The 15,318-nt window shown below is 45.0% G+C and overlaps 1 protein-coding gene across 4 annotated transcripts in view; it reads right to left on the bottom strand.

The window, feature by feature from the left end:
- The window catches only part of RNF123 (ring finger protein 123), a 160,240-nt gene that overhangs the window by 99,295 nt on the left and 45,627 nt on the right, over positions 1–15,318 (bottom strand). For all 4 annotated transcript variants that reach the window (XM_077326087.1, XM_077326088.1, XM_077326085.1 and 1 more), the window contains exons 16-20: positions 14,708–14,825; positions 14,035–14,134; positions 13,548–13,609; positions 11,021–11,092; positions 9,676–9,796 (exon numbers count right to left, since the gene is read on the bottom strand). In XM_077326087.1, the coding sequence (XP_077182202.1) occupies positions 9,676–9,796; positions 11,021–11,092; positions 13,548–13,609; positions 14,035–14,134; positions 14,708–14,825 (473 nt within the window). The remainder of the gene's footprint in view (positions 1–9,675; positions 9,797–11,020; positions 11,093–13,547; positions 13,610–14,034; positions 14,135–14,707; positions 14,826–15,318) is intronic.

Here is a 15,318-nt window from a genome sequence, read left to right as displayed (position 1 = left end):
TCCAACTGAATAAGGTGTGCTAACAACTTCTTCAGGCAGATGTCTAAATATTTAGACGGGCACTCCCATATAAACAATTGGTCCCTATCTATGATTGCTTGATAATTCACAATTTGAAAGTTGAGTGCTTGATGATGAATAAGACTTCCTTCGGAGGTTATCCAGCTGCTGACTCTTGCAGTTCCATTGGGGATGCATGCTGACCTGGGTGATGCCTGGCTTGCATATAGCAGGGTTGCACTTACCTGTAACTTATGTTCATCGAGTGGCTTCTGTGCAGGCACACATGGGACTGCGCTGTAGCAGGCCTGCCATGGAGAGGAGCTAGCGAGCTATTTTTCAGTCTTTTAGACTCCCAGGAGTGCTACCCCTCCCACTCTGGAGGAGGGAAAAACTTTTCCCGCTCAAATGTCACATGACGTGGGAGGGGCTAGCACTCCTCCCTCAGTTCTCCTGAACTGCCGCTGTGAGCTACCATAATTTATTTAACAACTCGAAAAACCCACTGCGGGGACGGAGGGAGGGATGTGTGCCTGCACAGAAGCCACTCGATGAACATAAGTTACAGGTAAGTGCAACCCTGTTTTCATCTTCGTGGCTTCAGTGCAGCCCCACATGGGAGAATAGCAAGATCACTCACCAAGGAGGAGGGAGTGGGCTGTATCAACGAAAAAGTGATTGAAGTACTACTCTGCCCACTGCTGCATCCACTCCCGCATCAAGATCCATAGAATAACGCTTGATAAAGGTCGAAGGAACGGACCAGGTGGTGGCTCTGCAGACATCCAGCAGTGGAAGACCAGCCGAGAAGGCTGCAGATGTGGCTCGTGCTCGTGTGGAATGAGCTGTGATGTGTAATGGGCATTGCATATTAGCGCCCTCATAAGCTATCTTTATTGGCGATACTATCCATCTAGATATAGTCTGTGATGAGGCATGTTTTCCTTTATTGGTACCTTTAAAGCAAATAAACAGATTTCTATCAATTCTAAATTGTTTGACTCTGTCTAAATAAAAAAGAAGTGCCCTCCTGACATCCAATGTGTGAAGGACCTGATCCTGACTTGAGGAGGGATGTGGAAAAAACACTGGCAGGGAAATACTTTGTGCTAGATGAAAGTTTGAAGATACCTTGGGGCAGAAAGAAAGTGATGGGCGTAACGTCACCTTGTTGGAATGAAATTGGAGGAAGGGTGGATCGCATAATAGGGCTCCTAATTCCCCTACTCGTCTGGCTGATGTTATTGCCACCAGAAAGGCTGTCTTAAAAGAGAGAAACCTTAAGTCAGTAGTGGCAAATGGTTCAAAAGGTTTATACATCAGCTGGGATAGCACCAACGATAGACTCCACTGTGGTATCACACGAGGGGCTGGAGGAAAAAGATTGAAGAGACCTTTCATAAAAGCCTTAACTCTATTATTTGTAAATAAAGACTGTCCTTCCACATAAGTGTGTTTATTAGAAATAGCAGCCAGATGCACTTTTATCGACGAAACCGATAATCCAGCATCCTTCAAACTTAAAAGGTATTGAAATATTTTTGGTACAGAACAATGAAAAGGATCCACATTATGATCCGCAGCCCACCTTTGAAATCTATTCCACTTTAGAGTATAAGAGTGCCTAGTGGATGGTTTATGGGAGGCCAATAATATCTCTGAGACACGAGGGTCTAAACCTAATTTGGGCATAGCCTCCACATCGTGAAGTGTATCTGCGAATATCTGGATGGAGGTGTGGGCCTAAGGACAACAGATCCTGCACTTCTGGAAGGGGGAGGAATTGGTGACTCAGTGACCAAAGAAGCGGAAACCATGTCTTCTGAGGCCACCAAGGTGCTACTAGGATGCAATCTGAGTTGACGTCTCTTATTTTTAGTATGACCTTCTGAAGGAGCCCTAGAGGCGGGAAAGCGTAAAACAGGTACCCAGACCACTTGAGTTGGAATGCATCTCCAAGTGACCCTTGCTCTCTGTCTGCCCTCATGCAAAAATTGTTGCATTTTGCGTTTAGGGATGTGGCAAACAAATCTATGTCCGGCCAACCCCATTTTTGGAATACTGGAATGAGGTAGCGGTCCTGAATTTCCCAGTCTGCGTCCCCCAGGGAAAGACGACTGAGTGTATCGGCCATCACGTTTGACGTGCCGGCTATATGAATGGCCTGAAGATGTATGTGATGTGCGATTGAGTACAGCCAGATATCTGCAGCCTCTCGGCACAGCCTTATGGAAGATGTGACCCCCTTGTTTGTTGATATAATACTTCGCTGTGGTATTGTCTGTTGCCACAAGTACGCGATGTCCCTTGAGAAACCCTGTGAAAGAAATGAGAGCATTTTTAATGGCCCTCAATTCTAATAAGTTAATATGCAACTTTTTCTCAGAGTTAGACCAGCGTCCCTGTGCTAAATGACCAGCTCCATGAGCTCCCCAGCCAGTCAGTGAAGCATCTGTATAGATGGTCACTTCATGGTCTTGTATTCCATACGGGACTCCAATTGATAAGTTAGTTACAGAGGACTACCACTGTAAGGAACGAACCACAGCCCTAGGAACTGATAGCTTTCTCCAAGGACTGTCTTTCAAAGGGTTATGTGCCCTAATAGACCAGGTTTGTAGAGGTCTCATATACAGACGTGCAAATGGAGTAACTGCCGCTGTTGACGCCATATAGCCCAGTAGTCTTTGCAGGAACTTAATAGATTGGAATCTGTTCCTTGTGATTCTCTGAATCAAATGCACCAAAGTTTGCGCTCCCTTCTGGCGAAGGAAGGCTCTAGCCTGCTGTGAGTCCAGAAGTGTCCCAATAAACTCTACTGATCCTGAAGGGGAGAGTTTATATTTCTCAAGGTTAACTATGAAACCTAAAGTCTCTAAGAGAACTATAGCCATGTTCAAATCTCTTTGCAATTGAGATGGGGAATTCCCAACAAATAACCAGTCATCCAGGTATGGATCCACCATACATCGTTTGGCTCTGAGATGTACCACTATAGCACCCGTACATTTCACAAAAACTCGGGGTGCTGATGCCAAACCAAACGGTAATACGTTATATTCATAATGTGTGCGGTCATAAGTGAACCGAAGATACTTTTGACATTGAGGGTGAATAGCAATGTGGAAGTATGCATCTTTCAAGTCCAAAGTGGCATACCATTCTCCTCTAGATAACACCGTTATTAACTCTTCCACATTTAGCATTCTGAACTTTGACACTTTAACTGATTTGTTTAGGCCGCTAAGGTCTAAAGGCGTTTTCCGCCTCTTGTCAATAGCAAAAAATCTGGAGTAAAATCCTCTAGACAAGGGAGCGTACCCCAGATCAGACACTGCACCTTTTTCTAACAGAGCTTTGACCTCCTGATTTAGGAAATCTGAGGAATGGCCCTGCCTACTCGATGGGATATTATACCCTGGGTGAGAAAGAAACTCGATATAGTAGCCAAATTTTATTATGTTCAATATCCATGAACTGGATGTGATCGAACACCAATTCTCATAACAAGAACTCAACCTTTTCCCAAACATCAGTTGCACAGATAGTCATTGGGTACCAGAGCCTCCGTAGGACCCCCTAGATGGGAACCCATCCGTACGGGGCTTATTATTAGGACCTTTCTTCCCTCTATTGAAGTAAGGTCTGGAAGGACCTGGTTGGTAAGATTGTCTGGGACCAGAATACCTATAAGGTTTATAACCAGAAAATCTTTTCTGAGATTGTGGGTATTTGCTCTGTGATTTTTGACCAGAAGTCGAGCTAATGCCCAATGTTTTCGCTGTGAGGGTATATTTTCTCATGGTATGAAGTGTGTCATCAGTTTCTGAATTGAATAATTCTTTTCCTTCAAAGGGCAAATCCTCCACCCAAGCTCTGGTATCATTTTGAATGGTGGATGCACGCAACCAAGCATGGTGGCGGAACACCACCAACGATGCCATGGCCCTAGCGTGACAATCGGCCTGATGCCGGGCAGCATTGAGCTGTTGCTTAGTAAGCTTTAAAGCCTCATTGATGACTGCCTTTGCTTGCAACTTGTGAGTCTCAGGCAATGCATCCAAGAGGGGAGTCATGCGTTCCCATAAGGATGTATAATATCTGCTCATTATTGCCTCATAATTCGCAACCCGGAGACCCACTGCCGTGGAAGAGTATACGTTCTTTGCTGGGTAATCTATCTTCCTTCCCTCCTTGTCCTGAGGGCAAGAATAAACTGGGCCCCGTCCCCTAGACGGAAGTACCGCTGGGATGATGGAGTTTGCCTTGGGATGGCGAAACAAAAATTGACAATTTTTTTCTTGTACCTTGTACATTGCCTCCAACTTCCTTGAGGAAGCTGGCACTGATGCAGGAGTTTCCCAAATGGGAAAAGCCACATTTTGAATCCCTTTAATAAATGGTAACGATACTGGGCCAGAACCTGGTGTGTGTAAAATATCCATAATTGGGTCATCCAATTGTGGATCTGTTAGGTAGTCCAGATTTAGGGTTCTGGCCATCCTAATTAACTGCTCTGAATAGAGCCTTAGATCATCAGTAGGGGAAGGCGTTGTGTACGACCTCTCCCATAACCGGCAAAGAATGCCCATCAGAGTCTGTGTCAGTGTCTCTGTCCATCACATGAGGCTCAGAGTGAGTCTCCGAATCTTCGACATCATACCGATGTCGAGGACTGTTGACTTCTAGGCGTGGAGGATTGACGTTGATGTGCGTTGACTCTCCAGCCCGCCGCGGACGATCAATGCTAAGGTTCGGAGGATCGACGTCGAGATACGATGTCAACATCAACGATGCCAGTCCTCGTAATCCGATGGAATCATCAAGGGAACCGACACCCACGACTGATCCGATACTTCCGAGGACGAACGCCTGTGTTGACTGCGCTGTGGATCATCTGACCTCATCAATACATCTTCCGGAGAACCCGGGGGAGATGTTTGCGATGCCGATGGTGGGGGGGCATCGATGCCAACGTGTGTGCACTGTCGGCGTCGATGACTTTTCAGCATCGAGATCGACCTCGATCTTTTTTCGGTGCCGACGCCATCTTTTTCTGTCTCCTCAGTTCCGGAGAGGCAGATTTTTGGTGCCGCAGAGAATCGCGATCTTTGCGAGTGTCTCGTTCAACAGGCCCTTCCAAATGTTTCGCTTTCTTTTTAGCTTTTTTTGGAGGGGGTTCTGAAGCAGCTCTCTCCTCACTCAGTTGAGCAGGTGGATCATTACCCCCGGGGGGGGGGGGGTTGGGACGAAACTGAGGGCGTTCGAGCCCGTTTTTCTCCTGATTTCGATCCCTCAGGAGTTTTTGGAGGAGCAGCCATAGCTTTTTCATTTAGTGCAGCTTTCAAACGCTGCGCCCTCCCGTCCCTTGATTTGGGAGTCATCTTCTTACAGGCCATACAGGTAGTTGTAATATGTCCTTCTCCCAAACATAAAAGGCACTTCGAATGCCCATCATTTTGTGCCATTTTGGCACCACAATCGGTACACTTCTTAAACAAAGCCATCTGAAGAACTGTACCTCAATAATAAGTTCTTTTTGTCCAAATCCAATCACCTCAGAAATCTCTGAGGTAAATGACTGAAGCAGCTCGATGTTTCACGTTCTCTCTCACAGGCGGCAAGAAAAGAACTGAGGGAGGAGTGCTAGCCCCTCCCATGTCATGTGACATTTGAGCGGGAAAAGTTTTTCCCTCGTCCTCCAGAGAGGGAGGGGTAGCACTCCTGGGAGTCTAAAAGACTGAAAAATAGCTCGCTAGCTCCTCTCCGTGGCAGGCCTGCTACAGCGCAGTCCCATGTGGGACTGCACTGAAGATGAATCTCAGTTATCACCAACAATGGAGGGGGATGAACTGCCAAGTACTCTGCAGAACCTTGTTTAATGTGATAGAGGTTCTCAATTTTCTAGGAGTAGCAGAAACTGTAGCAGGCTTATCCCAGGTGGGTACCATGAAGTCAGCTAGTCCATCAAGGATCAGAAGGGCCACTGTGGTTGGTATGTCTGACTACAACCTACTTATGATCTTATCTTTGAGATATATGTCAGATATAGCCACATTCATTTCCAGAGTCTTTGCCATTCATAGAAATTGTTCCCCATGGAGATGCAGATCCTCACTTGGAGAGACCTATGCTGGGTTCTCAACTGTGTTGTTAGGGGACGGGTCAGAGGTGCTCTAAGGATTATACCAGGAGACAACTAAAGCAAGGTCCTCAATTTCTTATAAGGTGACCAGAATGGACAGACTGCTCTAACTGGAGAGGGTAAGGCTGGGCCCACAGTCCCAAGTAATGGGGAACATGTGGTATGAAAGCTGGCTTGCCTCCATATTAATGGAGGTCACAGTTCAGACCACTAAGGCTGCTCTGGTGGGGGATCTGAGTGGTCATCTTTGGCTCCAGAAGCTGATGCCAAATGTGGTGATGGAGCGAGATAAGGTAGGATCCTAACCTTGGACTCAGGTCTGAAGCCTTTTGTGGTGCTGTTTTGGATGCCTTAGGGCAGTCTTCCCCAATCCCCAGGTCGCAGACCAGTACCAGGACGTGGATCTCTCAGTACCAGGCTGTTGCGGGGGGGGAGGGAGGTGCAGGCGCCGGCACGCCAATGGGTGCACCTCCCTCCCCCCCTGCGGTGCAGTGCAGCATGGCGCTCACTGCGCCGGGAGCGATCGGCCGCCACCGCCCGCCCCCAGTCCCCAGCCCAAAAAAGGTTGAGGATCACTGCCTTAGGGGAAGGCTGAGTCTTGTCTTTGTCCATTGACTTTCTGTGTTTCTTTGAAAACAGTTTGGACTGGCCTTGACTTTGCAGTATCTGGAGAGAGCAAGCTCTTTGATCCTTCCACCTCCAGAACCACAGAATCTGCCCTGTTTGGTGGAACTGGCACACTCTTAGAAGAAGCAGTTGCCAGTATGGAGTGAGCTAGTGGGGGACCTGAACAAGGAACTCCCATGCCAGATGGGGTTGATTCCAAGGCCAGTTTTGACAGAACAGCTGAAGACAAGGCCTTTTACTATAAGGCTGCCTTTAATCTCAATGCCCTGTAAGAACAGGCCTTGGGTATGAAACACAAATCATGCAGGATCCCACATTGTAGGCCTCACTAATACCTAATAAGCATAGTTTGCATTCATCTGAATGTCCTGCATTTTGAGCACTTTTTGGATGCCATTTTGGGACCACAGGAGGGAACATGCACCAACAGCAATTTTGGCGTAAAGAGGAAGAAGAAGATCTCTTCTAGTTAAGAGAGCAGCAGTGTGACTAGAAATGTCTATGGAGGAAAAAGTGCTAACCAACAGCCTAAAGGCCTCAACAACCAATGACAAAAGGAGGCAACCAGCAGAAGGAAGGTATGAAGGCTCAAACGTGCTGAAGTCGCCTGCTTCATCCTGCCCTCACACCCGCCTCCCTCTCCCTTGTTCACGGGGATGGGAATTTCTTTTTAAAAATGGCGACATGCCTGGAGCAACAAATGTGTGTAGACGATGCCAGAAATAAAGGTTTTTTTTCATTGTTGTAACACAAAGTGTGCCTCTCGAACATTCCCCCCCCCAAAAAAAATCAGGAACAATATTAATTTTTTAATTTATCAAAGGACTCACGATCCCATATCGGGCGGCATTCAAAAAGCACTATGATTCCATGCACAGGCATTGCAACGGAGAAGTATGAATTTTAAAAAATTAGCAGACAACACAGGACCTTTAAACTGCATCAAAATATGGAGGAAGGGGATTGGTTGCCTGAATTAATTGACAGGCAGAATCACGACGCATATAAGGCACGTTGTTCTCTTCCGCCATTTCCAGCAGCAGCAGATGTGGAGGGTGAGATGCACAAAAAGGCAGCAGGCAAAGGAGAGACAGCAAAAAGGTGAGGAGGGGCTGGGAAGCTCAATAAAATTTAGCACTTTGCCATTGTGCTTGCATGCTATTTTCACTAATGTGCAGAAATGGCCCCACATTTGCACGGTACCTATCATGGTAATATGCTTTAGGAACTTTTAAGCTAGAAAAAGGTTTTCCACATCCAGCCCATTATGCACGGAGTAGAAGGTCTGCATTCAGGGTGGAATGGCGGCGGCTAAAATCACCAATTATGCACGCTGCAGGCGGCAACCGGGCGCAGAGTAAACGTATGCTGCCGAAAAAGCTGCATCAGCGAGATGTGGAAGAAAGTAGAGCTTCCCGGGACCAGGGTGCAACCAGAAGCGGCTCCTGAGTAGCCGCGTGCATAATCGGATACTCTGGGTTTTGCCGCCATTGCGTTCCATCTCGTGCGTAAGCGGTTTGCTTCGCTTCTTCCTCCTCCGCGTTCTCCATACCGCCGTTTTAGCGGCTGTGCATAATAGGCCTATGCAAGCACAGTCCCATGTTTGACTGCACAGTAAGACGGAAGGTGAACCATTTATTCATATCCTACAATATATGTATAGATCAAAATATTAAATTGCATATATGCGTTGTTTCTTTACCTTAGACATGCAGCCCATAGTGTTAAACAAAACAAGGTTAACTTTTATTTATAGAATTAACATAACACTGAGGAAAGTGAAGTATATGTAACATTTTGCTTCTGCTGAGCTTTTGAACTGAAGTCCTATTTCTGCAAATGGGACCCTTTAGTTACAAATGGACTATTTTCAGCCTGTTGTAAGCAGCAATTCTGTAGAGTTCCACTCAGTGAGACATGCTTTCCCCCTCTCAACTCCTCTGCTGCCAACTCCTAACTCCCATTTTTCACTGCTGTTAACAATTCTCACTGGTTGCTCTGAGGTAGAGGCAATATCCATCATATCATGGTTTTCTGAAAATCCTGGTGACTAATTAGCTTGTAGCACATAAGCAGAGACGGGAAACGAGAGTTCAGATGAATGCATCTCATGAAATGGTGGAATCTGAAGCAAGCCTTGATGAGAATTATTCAGAGCTGACAGCATTTACTCTAGATTTGGGTTTCCACATGGCAGATCCATCAAAAGGATCTCCTGTGTTTTTTTGTTTTTACTCATTAGTAGCCCCACACAGGAAAGAGGAGATGGAGAGCAGGTACAGATATTGTACCTGTCCTCCTTCCAGTGAAGTTAATTGGAGCTTTTTTTGATAGCTTCAGAAAACAGGTTTCTCTTGCTCCTCATAGGTATCATAATCTGGGAAGGGAGAAGATCAATTCAGAGCTGATATAGAACACAATGGATCAGACTATTGGTTTCCAATCTGGGGGCCAAAGACCCCTGGGGGACCTTGGTGTTGTTGCATGGGAGCTGCAAATCCTTCTGCACAATAAGGATTGTCCTATTGATTTGTTGGTGTTACTTTTTTTCTCAGTCAATGGATTCTAAGAGGACAACTAGTATCAAGCAAGAAGTCCATACTTTTTAATGTTAAAAATGGGGTTATACTCAAAAAGGTTGGGAACCATTGGATTAGACCTTATGCAATGTGAACCCAGTTGCACTTATGGAATGGAACTTTCCATCTCCTCTAACTCTTGTTTCAGCAAAACAACAAATAGGATCTAATCCAATGTACAGAGGGGAGACTAAACTTATAGCCTGAGGAATGAAAGAATTGGACTTGATGAGATAAGAGAAAGAAAACTCAGCCAGTTACCAAGACAGATATTCATTTTGATGCATTTGAGGGAACTATTATTCTACTGCAAGGACACCTTACCTTCACTGCTGAGTGCTGAAAGGCTCTTCATCTTGTGCTCATCCCAGTAATGTCTCAAGGCAGCAATAAGCCGATGTAAGAAACACACCATGTATTCTGGAGGGCACAGCACAGTCAGATTCTAAGGGCAAAAAATGTGCAACAGCCCTCTGCTGTTAACAGAACAGTAGCAGGAGCCACGCTGAAATCTACCACTCCCAAATTCACATGCTTATAATATTCTTCAGGCAGCACAGAACATTTGCAGTATGTGACTAAATCAAAATCAGCAGCCATCACTGATTCTCACCTACTTCCCATACCTTTCTGCAGCCAAGCAATTTCCCTTTAAAGCACAGCATCATTGTGTACATCAAAAAAGAGGCCAACGTGGGAGCCTCAAGGCATGTTAGTAAGCAAGTGTCAATAGATAGGCTGACTGCAAGTAAAGATTGGCATCAAATAATGAATCCCTACAAGTCAGGAAAGGGCAAAAACACGTCGAAATGAAAAGACATCTTAAGACTCAACAGTCACTAATAGTGACTTCAATGGACTTACAAAGGTGCAATTCTAGTTAGGATTCCACTGTGAGATACCTTTAAACCAAAGCAGTGCATATGCTATAAAGGCAGAAATCAAAATCCTATGCCAAGAGAAACTTAACTTTCTTTCTGTCCCAACTGCCCTCCACCCTTTTCCCAGAGGAGTCATACAGAGACATTCTGAACATAAAACCAAGCAGATCAAAAAGAAAGAGAGAGGCTCACTGTAAAAGTAATATCCAAGCCCTTGACATGGCACCTAACTTGACAGTTCATCATAGCTGTAGCCCTAGGTGACTCCATAACCAAGAAAATGTGATACTAGCCTGAAGTCTAATGCTTGAGTATAATAACAATAGTATTTCTTTTTTTAAACTTCCAGACATCTTCAAAAACACATGAAATCAGGAACAAGTAAATCCTTTGTAAGAACATGACCGGGAAAATGTATGAAACAAGAGGAGGAGTGCAACAGTATGCTAAAAGTGCAGTAACAATACCAAGTTGGACCCTCTTATCAGCAGGTGCAAGGACACAAACTTTATCCCTACTCCCTAGCCTTAGCAGGCCTTTCTGTGCCAGTGTAATTGAATGTCAGAACCTATGTTGTCAAACAGTAATGCAGTTTGGGAAGCTGCACAGGGGAGGGGGCAAAACTGAAGCTGAATGAGGAGGTGGGACAAGCAATTTCATCCTTTCTTTCAATACATACTAGAATCAAAGACTAAATTTTCCTGAAGCTAGAACACTGGTGAGAGGGAAAGATCTACATCTATCAGCATATTTCATGGATGGATTGCTGAATTTGATATGCTACTTACCCCTCGATTACTAGCATTTTCTTGCAGAAATTTGCGGAATTTATTGAGGAAGATGTATCTAGAAGCTCCCCCCTGAAAGAGAGTGTGCACAACCGGAGTTTAAAGTAACCTAAGTTCTAACAAGATGAAAGACCATTCAAAGCACATTTCTGGATTTCACCTGAATTTAGATCGCTGGTTCATTCATTGTGAAATCCACAGAGAGTCAGCTAAAGAAAAGTACGCATGCATTTTTATTTCTTCTTGGTTTTTCACTGTCAGAGGAATGTTAACAGTTGCTACTTTTAGCCTCTTAAAAGAACTGTTACTGATAAGTTGGAAGATTTGAAATATTCTTTTTTAATTTACTTTTACAGATGTTTGTTATTCTTGTTTGTTTTTTGGCAAGTGGCCACAAATGCTCATTGGGCCATACTTTTCAGATCTGGCACTCCAAATCCTATTGCACTGTTTATTGATGCCCCATTCAGTTGACTATATTGACTTGCACTGTGTAATTCATCTTGAGCCTAATGAGAAAAGGGACTACACATAATATAAATAAATAAATTGACAGGAAAGAAAGCAAATAAACAAACCAAAACATCTATACGATTACAGTTTAAGTAAAAATATGCTGTGCCTGCAGTTTATCCAGTTTTAGGTCAATTATGCCCAATATGTATGCAAAGCAGCTTTCAAAGCTGCAATAAACCCAACACAATCATGGTCTAAAAATGAAAGAACCCAAAACAATGGGGGGGGGGGGGGACTGATGAGCGTAAGCCGCAGGAGAACTGAAGGGTGTAGGTGGCCAATCATACTGATCATGTTCTAATCCCAACCTCCTGCTGCTCCATTCACATGTGTAAGAAGCTATCACAGATCAAGTCTCAGAGACACATCTCGTAAATTACTCAACATAACCTCAAACGCAGATGCAGTTCATACTGTAAGTCTGCAAATCATCTACTGACAAGATAATGTAACATAGCGGTCCCCAAACTTTTTCTGGTTGAGGACCGCCTCCGGGGTTGAGGGAAAGCTGTCAGCCCGGCCGCGCGCATGCGCGTTTTCGCCAGCAGGTGGCGCTAACACGCATGCGCAGAATAGCAGCACGTGCGCGTTTTTGCCAGCAGGGGCGCTAACGCACATGCGCAGCAGCTCCGCACGTGCACGTTAGCGTCCGCTGGCATGCCGGAAGCCGCGCCTGCCTCTTCCCCCCACTCTCACAGCAAGAAGCTAGCCGGGCTGTGAGTGAAGCAGCCGCTTTGGCGGCTGCTTCACTCAGGGCCTGGCAAGCTTCTCGCAGCGGGGGGTGGGGGGGAGGCAGGTACAGTTGCTGGTAGCCCAGCACCGAGGCTTTCGCAGCCCGATACTGGGCTGTGGACCGGGGGTTGGAGACCTCTGATGTAACACATTGTACATGCATGTATTGATCAGTCCTGGCAAACCGCCTTTGTGTTGACTATTTGCACCATGAAAGTAAAACCCTAGATTAATGCTGGGTTTGATTTACTCCTTCACACACAGCCAGCTAGGTGACCTTGGGCTAGTCACAGTTCTGAGAGACCTTATCTCACAGAGCAGTCCTGTCAGAGCTCTCTCAGCCCCACTTACTTCACAGGGTGCCTGTTGTGGGTAGAGGAAGGCAAGGCGATTGTAAGCTACTTTGAGATTGCTTCAGGTAGTGAAAAGTGCAGTATAAAAACAACTCTTCTTCCTTGCTAGCTACCATCACTTGGTCTTTTGGGTGTTGTACAACAAGTTATTACTTAACTGTGCATAACCAAGACAGTTACCTAAAGGTAAAGGTAAAGGTATCCCCTGTGCAAGCACCGAGTCATGTCTGACCCTTGGGGTGACGCCCTCCAGCGTTTTCATGGCAGACTCAATACGGGGTGGTTTGCCAGTGCCTTCCCCAGTGACAGTTACCTACTGCTGCTAATTTAATAAGCTCAAGGCAAATTTAATTGAACCATTTAACCCTGTTTTCATTCAAAGTGCCATCTAACAACATTCTCAGAAATTCTCTTTATAGCCTAATGTTATCAACTTTTGAGATGCTATCATGACCAATTTAAGAAACATTGATAGGAATCATCAGCTGCATTCTGTGTATACACTTTATTATCCAGGATGCAATGGGGTCCCAGTGGGGAGGGTTGGCAAACAACAAGCCTCAAGCATTGTCTACAGCTTAGCTCAGTATGTCTAAAGAGCTAGTTAGATGGTCCATCAAAATTAAAAGCAGCATATCAGATTGTGCTGTATACTATACAGTTCAGCTGGGAAAATTCAATAACCATAAAGTTTGGTATAGCAAACATAAAGTTTGCAGAGTTCTTTGGGCCTCTTCACTATATTAAATATGAAGCTATCAGCAATGTACTCAGTATTACAGAATTATACTGTATGTGGCTTGGACTCAAGATGATATATAAATGCAACCCGTATGAGGAAATACTGTGTTCGCCAAGGTCACAAAGCAAGCTGCTGTTCAGAGTTTTTGAATGTATTCTCGGCAAAGAATTTCAATTCTACTTACCCCGCCTCGGTCCTTATTGTTTAACAGCAACTTCAGTATCTGTACTTGGAGTTCCTCCACCACTGAGAACAGATTAAACAATATCTGTCAAAGCACCTACAAGCACATCCCTATGGAGAAACTGTCAGTGACCATATTATAGCTCTGCACTTAAGAAACCAACCCTCCCACATTACTACATGCCTCTATTTGATGAACTACTCCATCCCTGCAGTTATCTTAGAACAGCCTTCAAAATCACAGAAGCTTCAAACAATCTCAAAAGGACGTTCATGGCTACAAGCAAGGGGAAGGATTGAGTTGGACAGTATTGTGGTGCGGAATGTAAAGAGCATTTGTAGCATACCACTACCCAGCTAGCAGCTCACACTTTTTCTTCAGTTGTGTGGAGAGTACCAAACCGTGGAAGCCAATCATTGCTCAGTACAGCTTCACACTATTCTCTGTAATGCCCACGAGCTTTTCAAGGGCATCTCCACCATCGTACCTTCAATACGCTTCTTGAGCCGCTGGCAACCTCTCTCATAAGCTCGTCGTCTCAGCCTCTCCTCAGCAGTCTCATCTTTAATCTCTTTACTTTCTTTGCCCTTTATTCAAAAGACATTAACACAGTTGAATACATGAAGGGGGCCTATATTAAATCAGGCCCTTGACCAGGCATGGGGCTATGGCTCAGTGGTAGTGTACCTACTCAGCATACAGGTCTCAGGTTCCTTCTCTGGCACCTCCTGTTAGAAAGGATCAGGTTGTAGATGATGTGAATGTCCTCCATTTGAGCTTCTGGACAGCTACTGTCAGTCTAAGACCAACACTAACTTTAATGAACCAATGATCTGATTCAGTATAAGTGTGTTTATCTAACAAAGTGAGTATTGTCTGCTCTAACTGGCAGTGGCTCCCCAGGGCCAGTCGGACACATACCTTTCACATCACCTATCACCTGATTCTTTTAACTAAAGATGCTGGGGATAGAACCTTCTGCATGCCATGCAGGAACTCTACCACTGAGTGATGCCCCTTCCCATTTAAGGGAAAAGTCATTAACACTAGCTGAACATTTTTACATTGATAAAAATACATGGCATGAAGAATAGAATTGAGCAAGACAACCAGCACAAGATTTAAGCCAGCCAAATCCATCACCAGCAGATATTTCTCACCTCCTTGTTGAAACGGTTTGGCCACCAAGTGGTGGGAATGAGCTCTTGCAAGCCAGCTTCTTCCACCCGCAAGGGACTCTTGATGTAGAAAAACACAACTGAGTGTAGCACATCAAATCTGTAATGAGTTAAGGGAGTTGTGTGGCAGCTCAAACAGATGCACCTGTAGTACTGGAGCCACAAAGAGCAGCCCTGCAGTGTGTTAAGAATGACTCTCCACACACGTGACCATGCCATTTTTGTTTTCTCAAAGATCAGGTCTTGAATCCATATAGTACTCGGAAGAACTAAACACATGACAAGCAGGATGTCTTGTGGAAATAAAAGAGGTGAACAACTGTGCAAGTTCCTCCAACAGTATGCAAAGGAATACTGAAACATTCACCTCTCTGCATCCACCCTTCATGAGACATATAACTCTAGTAAAGTACAGGCCATACACACAGGCTTCAAAAGCAGATTGTTTCAAATAGCATTTCTGCTATTGTATAATCTGCACTTTGATGACCCTAAGTGATTCAGCCAAGATACTGGTAAGTATCAATAGTTCCTAATTGATGAGCTTTCACAGCCTCACCTACCTCACAGGGTTGTCTGTTGTGGACAGGAAG

The sequence above is a fragment of the Paroedura picta genome, chromosome 3, assembly GCF_049243985.1.
Source record: "Paroedura picta isolate Pp20150507F chromosome 3, Ppicta_v3.0, whole genome shotgun sequence".
Classification (NCBI taxonomy): domain Eukaryota; kingdom Metazoa; phylum Chordata; class Lepidosauria; order Squamata; family Gekkonidae; genus Paroedura; species Paroedura picta.
This window is presented reverse-complemented; position numbering and strand designations above follow the sequence as displayed.